The sequence below is a fragment of the Phocoena phocoena genome, chromosome 14 (assembly GCF_963924675.1).
Source record: "Phocoena phocoena chromosome 14, mPhoPho1.1, whole genome shotgun sequence".
NCBI classification, from domain to species: domain Eukaryota; kingdom Metazoa; phylum Chordata; class Mammalia; order Artiodactyla; family Phocoenidae; genus Phocoena; species Phocoena phocoena.
The window spans coordinates 53,001,451-53,019,043 of record NC_089232.1 but is presented as its reverse complement, the minus strand read 5'-3'; the positions used below and the strand labels follow the sequence as shown (position 1 = coordinate 53,019,043).

Genomic DNA, 17,593 nt, shown 5'->3' with positions numbered 1-17,593 from the left:
TTCATCTACTTGTTTTTCTTGCCCCTTCACACCTGATCTGTATTGAATCTTTAGGTGGGCCATTTCTATCCCCATCTGGAGTTTGATCTTAATGCTTAAGAAAGAATATGCCTTTCTGTGATAAGTCAAACAGAAAGTCATTCTTCAAATTAATAGAGGCTTCCCTTTTCCCCAAAGGCACAGTTATATGGGCTTATATGAAGCTTGTATGAATATGTGCCACATCTTCTTTAATCAAGATTGACTCTTAGATCATTCACTGAATCAACATAGCAAAAACAAGATCACTAGCCACAAAATTTTATTGTAGGGATCAATACGTATATCCTTCTGAGAAACAGTTCGAGCTATTCACTTGATGGTTACAAACACATCAGGATCTGTTTTATTGGGATATCTCTGGTTTGTCTGGCAAAGGAAAATCATGAGTCAAGTCCAAAAGGCCTGATTTTTAAAAAAATCTATAAAAAGAGAGGATTAAGTACTGCCAGCCCTACTGTCAAGAAACATTGTACAATTTAAATCAAGAAGATAGTTCCATACAAATCCAGCAAGGCATGATGGCAAGTAGAAATGAAACGATCTATTATACAAAATGCAAAAGGAGTCAAAGATGAGTTATAAAAAATAAAATTTTGGTCAGAAGATCATTACTACATAAAGCCAAATAAAGATGTCTATTAGTTGTTTTTTTTAAGGAGAAAAGAAATCAAACCGTTAGCTCTCTATTTATCCAGAAGGAACAATAAGGAAAGTGTCTGGAAAATACTTCTGATATTAAGTGAATTCTTTCTCATCTGCTATCTAGAGCTCACAAACATCTGACTTATTCTTGCCAAACTGTAGAAATGAGGGAATAAAAATCAGTGTTTGGCCACCAGTGGCACACTCACAACACCCGAATGAGGTCCAGAGTAATCCGAGATCGGGGAATGTCAATGTTGAGTACTCGGACTTCCACTCTTTCTCCAGGGCCCAGCCCAAGACTCCTTCTCTTCTTCGTCTTAGAAAGTTTTGCTTCTGTTACATTTCGTATGGGAATCAGCCCTGATCTCCCCACTCCTATATCCACAAAAATTCCAAATAGGGTGGCATTCTCGACTTTGCCTGTAAGAACTGTCCCAACCTGCAGGTCTTCCAAGCAGACTATGCTTCTCTTGAAATCAGGTTTATCGAAATCTACAAGGAAAGGGGAAAAAAGACAGTTTGTGTAAATAATAAAGCACTGTTAGACACAACACAGATTAGTGAGTAAGTATGGACTATGTGTCGATTGTGTGCCCAGACCAGTATTAAGCATTGAGGGGGGACGTAAAAGGAGCTGAAGATACAGGCCTGCCTTCAGAGAAGAGGCATCCTAGTTGGAGAAACAGCATGTGCCAAGCAAAAACAATTCAAGAAAATTTACTCAGATACTTCCTTCGCCTCAAATTCTATCTTGCTAGCATGTAAACATTAGCACTATACATAAGGACTAAAATTTTAGATTAGAGAGTCTTATTTTCTTCTTTATGAGGAGGTGATGAGAAAGTATATTTGTTCAATGAATATGCAAGGCTAAGTCACAAACACTGAGAAAATTAGACCCTCGGAGACAGAAGATTGGGAGCTTTTCCCCCAGTACCTGAATTCTCAAACTGTTTAAAGGGGGTAGAACATACATAAATGTTTAGTCAAATGTGGATGAAATTTAAATGGTCGTCTCACTTCTCCCCATAAAATTTGAACTCAAGGATCAATTCCTATCCACTTTGAATATATTTACCCAATCAACATTTATGGATTCTTGATTATCTATTGCTCAGAAACCCAGATCAGCTCTTCATCTCCTTTCTCCTCTTTCAATTCAATTCATACAACATTTATTAACCCCTATTACTACCTCCTGGCCAGGCACTCCGCTGGGTGCTTGAGAGACAAAGATGAACCATAGATCTCTGTTCTCAGGTTCCTTACAGCCCTCTTCCCTTGCTCACTCCAGTACATTTCTCTGTTCATTAACACTACACACCCAAGGTAGGCACAAAACCTGCCAAGGAATCATTATGGCTTTAGTTAAAACAAAACAAAAACAACAACAAATGTTTTATGGTGGAGAAGGTTACAACTCACAATTTAAATGGGGCTTTTGGATTATCTGTGGATTCCGTTTACCCATTTACCCATGCTCCTCTTGGCCCCCTTTCCTAGGATTACTGAATGTTGACTCTAATAACAAAGAACACATTCTATGCTCCAATCTCCTTTTACTAAGACCTCATTTTCCCCTCCGCCCATTCCATTTCCTTTTCCTCCACAGCTGTTGCCTTTATCCTGATTACTTGTTGAAGCTATCCTTTACATTTGTATTAACAACTGGTCACCTCTTGGTTCCCCTCCCCCAGACCAACCATATTGAAATCAATGTTTTTAAAAAATTCACCTTTTGCCTTTAAAACAAAACAAAAACCCTCTTTAAACCTGAAATCTCATTTTTTTTCATAAAAAAAATATGTTAACATTGGAATTGATTGTGTAGAATTCCACCTGATGCTGCAGCAGTGAATTCCAAAAACAAAAAACCCACTGAATGCGCCATTACACTGGGCAAGGACTGTGTCAAAGCAAAGTGAAACAAAGTTGTTGATCAGGGTCAGAGGTAGGATGGTCTCTGAGGCCCCATAGGCATTGTTTTTATGCTTAGAAACTTTTTTCCCCCTTCTTTCTTACAGAGGTTCAGCTGCTACAGATTCCCCAAGGGTTCCTGATCAGCTGCTTAGTTTAATTTCGCATGGAAAATCAGAGTCAAGAACTACTTAACATGTTTCTGAAGACAGCCTGGGTCACTGAGAAATCAGAAATCCTCCATGTACCTGGCAAACTTTAACACTTTGATTGCCAAGGCTACATATTCAGTCCTCTGTCACCTGGATGCCTCTGATGAAGCCAATTATGGCAACTATCAACCAGAGTGTTAACAAAATAGAATTGATTATGTCACTGGGAAAACAGAAGACAGGATGAGTATGAAGAAAGAATGAGGCAAGAAAGGAAATAATTTTGAGAAAATGGAGAAAAGAAAAGAGATGTAGCATAAATACTGTAATACAGAAACATCCAAAACACTATCTGCCTCTTCAAAAGTAAGACTGTCTGCCTTCCTTCCTGGGGATGTTTTTAGTATTAAAATGAAAGTTCTCAGGCATCTAGGAAACTGTGACTTACTCTAGGGTAAAAGTTTGTTTCAAAGAGATTTATTTGAAATTTCACTTGTCACAATGATAAACACTGCAGTAACTGGTAAGCTCAGTTGAGAGCCCAGGTGCATCTGTTTCTGCTCAACCAGGTAAGGACCAACTTAGCTGTTGGCTGTTTAGCTGAACTATATAATTTGAGTATTGATCTTTGCTCTGAGTCTACAGTGTAACTGGGATAATGGAGCAATCAACACCAAGACCGAAAAATAAGATGGACAAGAAAAGCCAGTACAGAGCATATTTGCCAACCCTCTAATGTAGTGGTTCTAGGCATAGCACCCTCAAATCCCACCGTGCTTGAAAACTACTGTTCACTTAGTATTCCTGCTAGATAACACCTAGGTGGAATTCACACATAAGAATACCTGCAAAGGGAGATGGATTTGTCTACTGAAATATTCACTTTGGATGGACCACACAGAGGCTTCTACTCCTGCATTTCTGGCACAGGTCTTACTGTTTCATTTTATTTTTCTCCAACCTTAAAATTAATTTCAAACTTACACAACAGTTGAGGGAATGGTGCATTGAGCTTGCTGGGTTAGCACAAATTCCCTTAAACCTTTTCAAAGAAACCACCTCAACACAGCCCAACCCAGAATGCAAAGAACCAAGCCCTAACATGGTATCATAAAACTGGTGTGAGACAAGCACAGACTCATTTAAATCTAAGGGCTTCCTATTCAAATTTCCTTGGGAAGTAGGTCATTTGAAACCTTAATTCCTTCTCACCGGGTCATTGCTCTCAACAACTATGGCTGTTATACTTCCCTCACCATCTACCTGTGCTGAAAGCTGAGAGACTTTTAGTTAGAAGGAGAATCAACAGAGAGATAGTATCTTATTTGTTAAATGTGTTCATTGACATAGAATCCAGGAACTTGGAAGGCTGTAATTTAGGGAGAAGATTCACTTTAGTTTGTGAATCGAATGCTTTACCTTGGACTTCTAACTCTTATGAGGTAAAAACAGTTTACAAAAGGATCATGAAGAACGCATGCCTCCATGCACATGCCAGCACATGCATGATGTACTTAGTCTAGTGTGATGGGAAATAAGCCTGGGACAAGGGTTCTGGAGACCTGGCTTTTAGCTTCAGCTTTGGATACTAACTAGCTGCAATGACTTTGAAGGAAGGTCACTACGCTTTAGTTTTCTCATGGATAGAATGGGAGAATGGAGAATCCAACGGCTTAGGATTATTGTGAGCTATGCAAGTGAAAGGTGCTGTTATTCAAGTTCAATTGTTTACCTGTTCGAAAGTCAAAGCTCTCAGGCTGGCTGAGACCATCTATGATGACCTGTAAGGTGTGTACTGTTGTTGGCAATCTTTCTGCAGTTTTCTCTATTCCTTCTTTTTCAAGCAATGAATTTATTTTCTGTTGCATTTCAGGCTTGCCAATCTCACACAGTGTCCCTCCAACAAATGACAAAAACCTGCAGAGGAAAAAAAAAACCCCAACACTTATTAATAATATTACTTATTTTCCAATCTCCTTATACAGGTCACTCCTTATTCATCTCAGATCCATATATCAATCAATCAATTGGTCTTTATTGAAAATCTACCATGTGTCCCATGCCATAATAGATGATGTGTCTTGGGGGAAAAAAAGGGAGGGGATAACTTTAGGTTCTTGTGCTATTTTCCAATGAAGCACCTGCTCAGAATCAGCACCAAAAATGTCTTACAGTACAATGTTCATTAGAGTTTAGTGTCATATATATTTTCTAAATAAGGATACCTATATTTGCTTCATGTTTCCCAAAATTTCAGTTGGGAAAACTTATTTGAATTTAAATTATCTATTAGGCAAACAATAAATTGATGCTATCAAAATCTGGCAAAACATCCAACAAGCACTGCCAGCTTTTGACAAATAAATCACTCTAGCCATATGCCAGATCATTGCTCTTTACTTCTGTGTACCCATGATGACAGTGCTACCTGTGCAAGCATACGCTCAACCTAATAATTCTCAAATTCCATCAACAGTCAAGCCTCACATGGACTAAATAATATCAAGTACATTAAGCATTCAGAGTCAACAGAAAAAATATGAGGGCATTATCAAAAAGAAAAAGTAACTTTCTTCCAAAATGGAAGCATTGCAAACAAGACCTCAATTGTATAATCTTAAGATGAATATTACTTTATATTCTTTACATATTATATAGCTGCAATATTTATAAAATAAAAACATTTGTCTTTCTCAATTTCCTTTGCTATGTTTACCATTTCCCTTGCTTGTACAGCTACCTCTCAATTACTTAGCTTTGGAGTTCAGTAATAAGTTAATTAAGAAAAAAACAATTATAGGGTTAAGCTGAATTTCCCTTCAATCTCATCTGAATATTAGGCTGTAGCTTACTTTCTTGATATTCCTTGGCTGGGTATTTTTCTACATCGAGTTCCATTCCCTATGATTAATGGCTCTTAAAAAATGTCAACACAGTAATCAGACAGATAGTGATACTAATGCCCTCAAATCCTGTCCTCTAATGATGTCTCTGGAATACAAACAGGGGAAAAGGAAACGGAGGCTTGTCTATGATCAGAATCGGGAGGTATCCCATTTGTCAGGTTGCTGCATGATCACAAAAGGAACACTTGTGATTTTCAGTCTTTTCTTACATTGTTGTGTTCAACTAGAAAAGGCCTCTTCAGTGATAATCCGGTAGTGATAATCTGTTATCTGGTGGAGAAAGCTCTCTCAACTCTCATTTAGCCAGGGGCATCTCTTTGGGTTAGAACAAAGAGGTTCCTCCTACCTTTCCAAAGCTGTATTTTTAGTCAGAAACAGATTCACCAAAATCCAACTTATGTTCTTGAATATATTTTGGTTAAGGGTTTAATGAAAGACCAAGGAGTTGTTGCTTGGGCTCCCTTTTTTTTAAATGAGCTTCCATCCCAACTGATGGCCAGTGAGATACACACTTTATCTCTGTGTGTCCATGGCTTCCCTGGCCCACGGAGAGGCAGCGGTATCAGTGCTGATGGATGAGCAGTAGCACATAAGGGCCCTAGTGACAGGGAACAGCTGCTAAAGCTCTGACTGATGGGGCAGATGACACATGACAACCTCTGCCCAAAGCCAACGACTTTCTAAATAAAACAGGCCCTGCTGAGCAGACTTCCCTGGTATTTACCCTCTTGGCTTGACTGGTCTGCAACTGGCTATTTAGCAGAACATCTTTCAAATCCCCAAGATTCTGGCTTACAATCTACTGATAAAATGCCAAAAAAAAGTATATTCATGAGTTGAAAATCTATAATAACCTTGAATAGCATTTTATAACTAATAAAAGTAACTAAAAGGCAGAAACTTCCCAAAGTAATGTACAAGTCTTGGTCTCAATAACAAAAACACTGGCTCAGGAGGCTACTTGGAGTCTTAAGGTTGTGTGTGTGTGTGTGTTTGTGTGTGTGTGTGTGTGTGTGTGTGTGTGTAACTAACTGCTCCTAAAGTAACTTCCATATAAAGAATTCTGTTTATAGTGGTTACAGATGTACAAAGAATATTGGTTTGTTTAACCTGGGTGCATATTTCATATATTATTTTCATCCTCACACACACAAGCCTGAGGGCAATGGTAACTGAAATCTAAAAAATCACCAAATTGTGCTCCTAGCTAATGCTTCAGTATTGATCAACCCCATTTTTAAATGACTATGAAACAAAGTCAGATGCTATTTTATTTTGAAAACTTTCTTAAAGTTACAACAGGGTTGCAGAAAAAGGAAAACAGGAAACAAAAGGGGAGAGGGACTATAAAATGTACTGGGAATAGCTTGAGTTTGACCTCTCCATTATTGGATTTCAAATATATTCAACTGTAAATGATAGGAAACAATGTTTCTTGCTCAGTAGCCACTCAATAAACATGTGTTCTTTAAATAACGTAAGAATAATTTATTCTACATTATTCTCAATTTTTACTCTAGAATCGAGTGTGATAAGTAATGTCCAATACACAGTTTCATTTTACAATTGAGTATAATAAGAAATACACAATACAAAGTACTTTCTGGCTCAAAAGTACCATATAAAAACACACTGTACTTTATGTGAACATAAGAATGTATGTGAACATGTTCTGAAAAATATGTTCTGAAAAAACAGTGCTTGATAGATGTTCTCATTTAATCCTGAAAGGTAGGTATCACATCATACAGAAAGGGAAAATTGAGGTTTAGGGAGGTTAAATAACTTGCCCAAGGCCACACAGCTCTTTTCACCAACTGGAGTTTCATGCTATACATATCAGAGTGTGTCTGTTTATAACCGCAGTTACATCAAAATTAAAGCGCTATATTTGGTTAAGATATAAAACAATACTTTGGGTAACATTTCACCAACACAATTTAATGGCAGATTAGTTTTAAACATTAGACAGTTAACACTGATAAATCCCACAGAGAAATTATTATATATATGCGTTTAAGTAGACAATTCTCTCAAAAGTCCATGCGTTATTAAAATCATAGTCTCATTTTCTCCACTGTCTCTGGAAGGCTTTCAGTTTGCTAAGAACTGCTGTCTGACCTGCTGTTTTTATTTAATATGTAATTTCATCCATCTTACTTAAAGTAAGAAAGTAGCATAAATGCAACAAATAAGCACATCATGTTCTTTCAGCACACATCTGCACAAAGTTAAAATACAGACCTTGCAGCAGAAAGACTGCTTGTTTTTCAAACAGAATGCTATATAACCTAAAATCGCTGATATTTTTAACAGAAACTTGTTACAAATGCTAGTTTTCCCCCTCAAAAAATAAGAAAAGTCTTTGTAATATTTTTCCTGAAGAATAAGAAATTCTCAAGATTCATAAGACTTCAGATATAGCCATTCAGTTTTATGTAATCATTTCCAGCATGGAGAAAAAAATTTAGGAGCCCAGGACTCATTACACTAAAGCAACGTGATACCCCACAGAGCACAGAAGAACCGTGGTGATCCAACTCCATCACTTTAAAAACAACTTAATATTAACATGTGCTTTGTGGGCTAAACACACCGGATTTAAGACTCTGCAAAGAACCATGTTGCAAGGGCAAAGTACTTCTAGTTGTCTATCCACTCAGGACACTTTTAAAAGAGACTTTTATACTTTATTTTTATCCATTAGTTTTTACTGTCTTAAAGTAATCACATCAATAAACCAATAAATGCAAGAGCACAGTCATTTTAGAAAAAGTAGTTACAGATAAAGCAGGTCATTATTTGCAATACAGGCAGACGGCATTCAATGATTTAAAAGAGAGCTTACACTCTAAGAGCTAACCTGGCCTTCTTAACTGATTATAGAGGAAGAGGTGGGACACAAAAGTTCGGCAGTAATTTGTTATACTGAAAACCACAGATTCTATATATATTTAAAAATTTACTGCTTTTAATAATAAAGACTAAATATAATTCCAACGTGCCTAAGGAGGGAAACCTGCTACCCCTTTACACTACCTACCAGGAGCTGAAATTCACCCAGGTGAGCGTGTAGCAGCACCCTTCAGGTTCACTTAAAGGAGTGTGGCTTTACCACATCTGCTGCTTCAGCAGTCAAATCAAAGGGGTGGCAGTGTGAACTGCACTTTCATCAACATCAAAGAATCTTTTCCAATTTCTAACCTCTTTGTTAAACCGAGAAACTGAACTGGGCCAGAATCCTTAAAAATCTTTGCTGGTGCAAAATCCACAAGTAATAGTAAATTCAAGTAGAGTGCATTTACAGAGAGGCCCACAGAACAACCAACCGACTGTGCTTAATTAGAAGCTAGTAGGTACCCAGTGAAGGTGATACTGAAATGGCTTTTGCTAGCATATCATCAGCCATGGAAAGTTAGAGCAAGTAATTTTTCATAAGAACATAATAGCTTTTGATAACTTATATACTACAGATAAACTTTTAAAAAATGTAACCCTTTCAGAAAGGGTTAACAAGGTTGTTCTGAAAGCCTTTATAGACTTTGATCTGAAAGTATAGTTTTAAATGGTATGCAGCTATCTGGGTGGCAGGGGGGCACTTTCAGTGTCATTGCTTGGAAACATTTGGAGTGTCTTTGGAGCACCTCCTGCATCTAAACACACTCTTGGATCTATGAGCAGCAGAAAAAAACAAGGAGAACCAAAAAGGAGAAGCTGCCATAGATTAAAGAATGCAGTTTGTCTTCCAAAAGACTTGGTTTATAAGCATCAGACTTTACCTGCTTCTAACTTTGAAGAACTTAGTAAATGTTTCCTCCTTTTTCAAAAGTCTGTTACATTGATACGTGCACAGAAACTAGATACTCGATGCACTTTGCATTAATTGTATGTAGAACAAACATATTCTTAGAAAGCTGTTTTATTTTATTTTAGCAATTTAGTACAGGGAATTGACTTTGTAAAAAAAAAAAAAGCCAGTTAAAATGTGATATCCTCTAAAAGTGTGAGATTTAGGATGATCTTCTCTTTAGAAATAATTGAAGAAGGCATTGCTTATACAGTTACATCAAAAAAATATCTAAGATCAGTGAAATAATAACCAATGCCACAAAGAATAAGCAGCATCGATTTGTATGTAGCTTTTCCTATTTCAGAACCACTTACTAGGTATGACATATTATGATATAATTAAAGATATAATTTAAAAAACCAAATGTGTGTGTATGTGTGTGTATATATACACACACACACATCCAAATGAGTGAGTATATAAAAATGGGAAAGCGTCATGTATTGAAATATTGTGATTACTGCTCTAAAGATTTCTAAAATCTTATCTTGGAAATAAATTTACAAGTGACAAAGGAAAATCAGTTTTATTACACTTGTTAAAACAATAATCCCCATTTAAAAAACACAGAAAAACCCCAAACAACCCAATTACTCAGTGTGATCATCCTCTTTCCACTGAGTCTGGGTTGTTTTAAACATGCTCATACTTATACACACAGACACACACAACACCCTCAAATGATAAAGATTTGCTAAAATCAAGGCTCTTCAAAGGAATGTGACAAAATGCTAAAGTGAATTAAAAATAATTTAGAAAAGTGTTCAGCTTTCTTCAATAAGTATTTATTTACTGGGGAAGAAGACTCTATGAAAGATGGTAACAGAGCTTTTGCCTTGAATGAACTTATTCTAATTTAAGTACTGACAGTCTATTGGAATAATCTTCCACTTATATCTGCTGTTTTAGAGGTAGGATTTTATATGCAGACAAATAGATATTTTGAAAGTGCTCAATAAAGATTGAAAGTTCATTTAATTCTCTCAACAATTTATTGTGGATATAAATTTGCAGATAAGGAAATCTAAACTCAGGTAGATTAAGTGACCTGCCCAAAGTCACATAGCTGAGACCACAAGGTTGTAGCTAAGGTAAAAGTCATATATCACATCTTCATTAGCATTGCTTACCTCTTAACTCTGGCAGATTTTCAATGTAGACAGAAGATTTAGATCCCAGATAAAATCTGGCACCCAGGACCACTGCCTGGGAGCAATTTATTATTATTTCTTAAACCAAATTCAAAAGGAAAAAGTTTGGCTCTTTTTGAGTTACCGAATAAGAGTTATACAAAATTAAGTTAGTGGTTTCAAAGGCTGCGGACTCTCTACAGCTCAAAAACACTGTGTTCAGAATTCATGTAATTTAATTTACTGTCTGTAAAGCCATAACGTGGATTAGTGCCTGTGAATATTTGAAAGAGGAGGGCAAATAAAAAAGTAGTATTCAAAAACATACAGGCTAGTGATAGCAGAGCTAAAATTAAACAGCTCTGGCACTACTAGGTGATAAAGCCCATGTACTGTAATAAAGAACTTTCTTCCTTGGGAAATAGCCTTTTTATTATGAATTCTATCCTGTCAAGGAATCCTCCTTTTAAGAAATTTGAAAATGCATTTCCATATATCTCCCCAGTTGTCCTCTGAATGCACAGAGCCATTTTTATTCCATTTAAAGAGTGGGCAATTGAGGTCAAAGGGATTTGTTTATGGTCACACAGAGAGTCAGAAGACAGGCTAAGATTAAAATCCATAGCTAGAGTGGGGACAGGAAGGGGAGAAGGGAGATAATGGGAGACTAAATCAATACCCTACTGAGTTTCAGGCTCCAGACTGAGTGATCTAAACCTGAAGAAGAGAAGGAGAAGGGCAAATACTTTGGAGTCTGGAAGAGACTGAAGCAAGCACAACTTTATGGCTGGTCGGCAACTCCCTCTCACTTCTGTTCCACTGGGTACTACAAGGCTACTCCAGATACTCAGGTGAGAAACCAGTGTTTTCTTCAATTCCAGGACCCAGTGTTAACATTAATGAACAATGTTAAATTATATTATAATTTAATTATATCTGGCTTACGTGGTAAAACATTTTTTTCCCCTGGGAAACTAACAGCTGTAAATCAATCCCCCCCTCCTCTTCTTTTATGAGTCAGCTTGACAGCCCCTTCTCAATCACGACAAAAATAACAGCAATGACTATAGCAATAACAATAGTTTACTCTGTCCCAGGTGCTAAGAATTCTATGTACATTAATTCATGCAATCCCATGAGATAGGTACTATTATTATCCTCATTTAACAGATAAGGAAATGAGGTAGAGGGAGGCTGAATAACTTTCCCAGATCAAATAGGCATGCTCTGAACCCTCCGCAGTCTGGCACTGTACTGCCTCTACAGTGAGCTGTGGGAAGTTAGGTACCATCTCAGATTCTTAAACCTCCTATTTACCTCTACTAGCCTTGCCCAAAACTTCATGCAGTGTGTGTTAGAACAGTGTGTAAGACATCAGATATGACAATCAGTTCCTAAGTATCCTACATCCTGGTCATCTGATTCTCAAATGGGTAGAATCTCTTTCATCATTTTTTTCTTTTGTGAAAGCACTTTCAAAAATATGATGAATGTTACTTCCTGGGAATTATAGTAAGCTGTTTGGGTTTTTAACTATAGTATTAACAAGAAAAAAACAAACACCAAAAATCACTTTTAGTAATCTGTCCTTTTATCATCTTTAGGTTTAGTCTCTCTTTTATGATGCTATGTCTCTTTATGAAAAGGCAATCTAATATTGTCTAATCATAGTTCCATAGAAGAAGTTAATGTGCAGTAACTAACTGATACACATCCTAAGGCATCACTTATCAAAAGCCAGAAAAGATTCTGCCTTAATTTTCATGTCCGAATGCTGCCAACTCTTGTGAGGCAAGTCCAGAAAAATTTAAGATCTTTCAAATTTGCAAGTAACTTTTTAGGTCTGTTTATCAAATCTTCATTTATTTTACAGCATTTGTAGCTGGGTTTCTTTTCAGGAAAGTTTCCCACAGAGAAACATGTTTTTATCATTGTAGAAGTTAGTTGGCACGTGAATGCAGAATAAAGCTGCAGTGAATTTTAGATGTGGGAGGTGTGCTAGACATACTCATTAGACTGACTTACCCCTCCGAAAAATTACAAAGCACCACAAGTCATGGGCCTTCTGAGTTGCTCACAGTCAAAACTATGAATACCAATGCTCTACTTCTGCCATTTTGTTTTGTTTTTTTAAAACAAAAACAACCTCAACTCCCTGTATTACAGCTGCTTATTAGCTAGAAGGCTTCTCTTCTTGCTGGGCAGAAAGCTAAACTTGGGAAGAATGTGATAAAACCTCTGAAAGCAACGCTGAAAAAAAAAGAGTTCAGAGGTGCTCAATCCTTGAACAGGAATGGGAAAGAAACAGAGATTGAGATCTGCTCAGTCATTAAAGGTCTTCAGTATGGGCCACCAGTCACTGTCTGGTTTGACTATGTTAGCTCCATGGCAGAGAGCAAGGCAGGACCTCCGAAGGGACTCTCCACCCCCTTGGCCCCCAATTGCTTTTAGCCCAGAAGCACCAGTTGGGATCCATGTATTCATTTATCTAAACACAGAATCCTTGTTGGGTTAATTCTATTTTTGTGGGTTTTCTCCCCACCAGCTTCATTGAGATGTAACTGACACATAACATTGTATAAGTTTAAGGTGTACAACCTGTTGATCTGATACACTTAACAACTGCAAAATGACTACCACCACAGCATTAGCTTAATACCCCCATCGGGTCACATAATTACCATTTCTTTTTTGGGGGGTGAAACATTTAAGATCTACTCTCTTAGCAACTTTCAAGTATATAATAGAATATTATTAACTATAATCACCATGCTGTACATTAGATCTCTAGAACTTATCCATCTTATAATTGGAAGTTTGTACTGTTCGAGCAACTTCTGGTCTTAAAAACCAGACACAAGTTTTTTCCGTAAATTAAGAATAAACAGTGCTTGCCTTTTGTACAGAAGAGCTCCTGTCTCCAGGAAAATATTTTGTGAGGTTATATGATTACTCCTGTTCCAGACCTGAATTTTAAGTTAATGGTTATTTACTCTCTGAAAACATACTTTTCCACATTGATCTAAGGGTCAGAAATAGGTATATCCTCAGTAATAAAGGAAATATCACATTACTATTAGAATAGTGCAGATACTGATACAAATCATCCCTCGAAAGACAACTTACCTAGTCCATCATTTTGGTGCTGCATGTCATATTCCTGCTACACAGGCTGTTAACCACTTCTAGAAACTAACCTTTTAAAACTTTTCCCTGATGGCCAAAATAGAAATAACAATTAAATACTAGCTAAAGCTTTATCAAAATGAGTGCCGAGTAAAAATTTAACATTAAATTTCCTGGCATTTCTCAAGTTAAATCAAGAACATAACAACTTTCAAGCTTAACTATCTGGAGCGAATCAGCTTCTTAATGCAGCAGATTCTTTGGGAGGGTGCCAGGTCTCACTGGGACACGTACCAATCAGCATAATCTGCGGCACAAAGCACTGCCTCCTGGTACCTCGCTCAAGCAAAAGGGGAAATCGGACACTTGCCTTTGGCTCTCTTGATCTACCAGAATGGCAGGACAAAACCGGAGGAGGCGTGGGGGGTGGCACCCCCCCCCCCGACAGGCTGCTGGCGATTTCACTCAGGGCCCGCAGAGCCAGCGCGATGAAATCACTCACACGTGGAGACACTGTGGCAATTTCTGGAGGACGGTAGAAAATGGGAAATAATCCTCTGTCATGGTCTGTCTCTGTTTTCTAGTCTGTAAAATCTAGGAAAGCCCAGGCTCTGGACACAATACTCTGTGGAGGCTTGGGATTTAATTTGGGGAGGTCCTAAAATCCCTTCAATCCACAAAAGATTCTCAAAGAAGCACTTACTCAACACAATGGCAGAAAGGATGATCGAGAGGTTCTCAGTTTTGCTTACACAACTGCATTGACCTCAGCCAGTTTAGACTACATAAAAAACTTTTTTTAATTGGAATAAAGCTAGATACTTCATTTTGCTCTATTAAAACTGTCAATTCCTGGGCTTCCCTGGTGGCGCAGTGGTTAAGAATCCACCTGCCAACGCAGGGGACACGGGTCTGGAAAGATCCCACATGCCGCAGAGCAACAAAGCCCGTGTGCCACAACTACTGAGTCTGGGCTCTAGAGCCCGCGAGCCACAACTAATGAGCCCACATGCCACAACTACTGAAGCCTGTGCGCCTAGAGCCCATGCTCTGCAACAAGAGAAGCCACCGCAATGAGAAGCCCGCACACCACAACGAAGAGTAGCCCCACTCGCCGCAAATAGAGAAAGCCCGCATGCAGCAACAAAGACCCGACGCAGCCAAAAATAAATAAAATTTAAAAAATAAATAAATTTATAATAAATAAAAACAAAATTGTCAGTCGCTAAGTAGTTCTGTTTCCTCAGTCTTCTCCTATGTAGTCATCTTTCATTCTTTATTTCTATCATTTATTCTTTCATTAAACAAATAATGTCATATCAGTCTGTGTCCTAAAGCCATGAGACTAGAAGACATCACTGGGGAGTGGTGATCAAAGTTTAGTTCTTTAACTTCTCTCTTCCCCCATTGCCCTCCTTTACAACGAGTTTCCACTTCATCCTCCAGTGTCTCTGGCATTCACATAATTTTTGTCATTCATATCCACAATTACTGTCTTTCATACCCTTCATTCAATCTGTCAGCAAATCATATTGACTCTTCTTTAAAAATATACCTAGCATCTGATAACTTCTTACCAACTCTTTTATCATTTTAGTCTCAGTCATCAACATCTTTCCCCTGGATTATTGCACTTAGTCTAACTTGTCTCCCTGTTTCTACCACCACTCCTTATAGTCCCCCTAATACAGCAAACAACAGGATCCTTTTAACATGTAAGTCAGAGCATGTCACTCTTCAGCATAAAACCTTGCTGTGGCTCCTGATTCTGGCTCAGAATTAAGGCCAAGTCCCTATAATAGCCTCCCAATGCCCTTTTCACCTGATCTCCTATTTTTCTCTCCCTTGCTCACTCTGCATTAGCCTCACTGGCTTCCTTGCTATTCCTTGATCATGCCAGGCCTGCTCCCACATTAGGGCCTTTACACTGTCTGGTCCCTCTTCCTGGAACACTCTTCTCCCAGATATCTGCACAGCTAACTCCTTTACTTCCATCAAGACTTTGCTCAAATGTCACCTTGTCAATTAGGTCTACCCTGACCACCCTGCTTAAATTGGCAAGCCCTTATCCATAACCCTGGTAACCCTGATCCCCATTACTCTGCTCTCTTTTTCCCACTGATCTTATCACCTTTATCAACTATACAATTTATTTATTATGCTGGTTGTATACTATCTGTCTCCTTGAGAGCCGGGATCTTTGAATGTACTCCAAGATTGCAGAACAGTACCTGGAATACAGCAGGTACTCACTCAGAAGGTATATGTTTAATGAATGAACGAATGAACAATCTGTTAACTCCAGCCTTGATTAATGGAAAGACAGTAGTGCCATTAACTATTCATCATGGGATAAGAGAGGAAGACCAAGCCTTTTTGTTTGTCTCTCTTGTTTTTTTTTTTTTTTTTTTTTTTTTGTGGTACGCGGGCCTCTCACTGTCGTGGCCTCTCCCGTTGCAGAGCACAGGCTCCGGATGCGCAGGCTCAGCGGCCATGGCTCACGGGCCCAGCAACTCCACGGCATGTGGGATCTTCCCAGACCGGGGCACGAACCTGTGTCCCCTGCATCGGCGGGTGGACTCTCAACCACTGCGCCACCAGGGAAGCCCTGCCTTGTTTTTATATGGGGCCGGTGAGGAGGATTAGTGGGAGGAAAAGAGGGAGTTATAAAGGGAGGGAGAAAGGAGGATACAAGTTTTAGTTTTAGATATATTGAATTGGAGCTGCTAAGATATTCATGAGAAAATCTCTCACAGGTAAATGGAAAAGGAGAGCTAGAGCTTAGAAGAAAGGCCTGGACTAGAGATATTGAAATATAGGATTGGAATTAGCAGTGGAGGCGTGAGAGATAAAGATAGTCATGTGAGTGGATGCAGTCATTCAGGGGAAAATATAGAATAAAAGAAGAAGGTGACTAAGGTAAAAACTTGAAGAATATCTACATTTAGAGGGCCAGAGAAAGAAGTCAGAGAAGACAGAATGTGAAAACAGTCATGGAAGAAGATCAGTAAGTTGCTGGTGTCAAATGTTGCAGAATGGGTGAATGGTTTAAGGACAGAAAGAGGCCACTGATTTTGACAATCAGGAGGTCATTAGTTGAGAGAGTAATTCCAGAAGAGTGGTAAGGATAGAAGCCAATCTATAAAGGCTGGGAGAAAGCAAACCGTAAAAATTAGAGGCAGATAATTCTGAGAAGTCTGGCAATGAGAAAAAGGAGCACTGAGAGAGAAGTTCTAGGAGGAAGTAAGATAAAAAGTGGTTGCTGCTTTTAGCTTTTAGGAAGTGAAGAATGGGAGACCAGAGCAACAATATGCCCAGGGGGGAAAACAAAAGGGATAAATTACGGAGACATTAAAGATACAAGAGACAGTCATAACATTTTACAAAGTTAAAAGACCGTATTCACTTGGCTGTCACTCTAACACTACCCCACACCAACTTTTAGAGGTGAGGCAACTATGACTCAGAGAGACCAAGAGAATGCCAAGGTCAAGTGTCCTTAGCGACAACCAGTGAGACGTGAGAATGGGAAGAGAAGCAGAATCAAGTGATGGAAGGGTAGCCTGGGGAAGTGTGGGACAGAATGAGTAAAGATATGGAGACAATTATAAGGAAGGTAGCTCTCAGTTTTTTCAGTGACGTGGAATGTTAAGTAATCAACTAAATGTGAGAAGATCCTGAAACAAGTAAGAGATTGAGAACAGAAAGGGTTCAAAGGACTATTGAAATAAAAACTACCTGTAGCAATAGTAGGTTTCTTAATCCCACGTTCCCCTTATATCTTCTATAATACGGAGTTTCTTACTGTTTTTAAATGGACGTTTA

The 17,593-nt window shown here is 38.3% G+C and overlaps 1 protein-coding gene across 1 annotated transcript in view; it reads right to left on the bottom strand.

Annotated features, from left to right (window-relative positions):
* Positions 1-284: 284 nt before the first annotated feature.
* SRBD1 (S1 RNA binding domain 1) overlaps positions 285-17,593 on the bottom strand; it is a 222,481-nt gene continuing 205,172 nt past the window's right edge. The window contains exons 19-20 of the mRNA XM_065891116.1: positions 4,489-4,673; positions 285-1,179 (exon numbers count right to left, since the gene is read on the bottom strand). Of these exons, the coding sequence (XP_065747188.1) occupies positions 890-1,179; positions 4,489-4,673 (475 nt within the window). The 3' untranslated portion in view covers positions 285-889. The remainder of the gene's footprint in view (positions 1,180-4,488; positions 4,674-17,593) is intronic.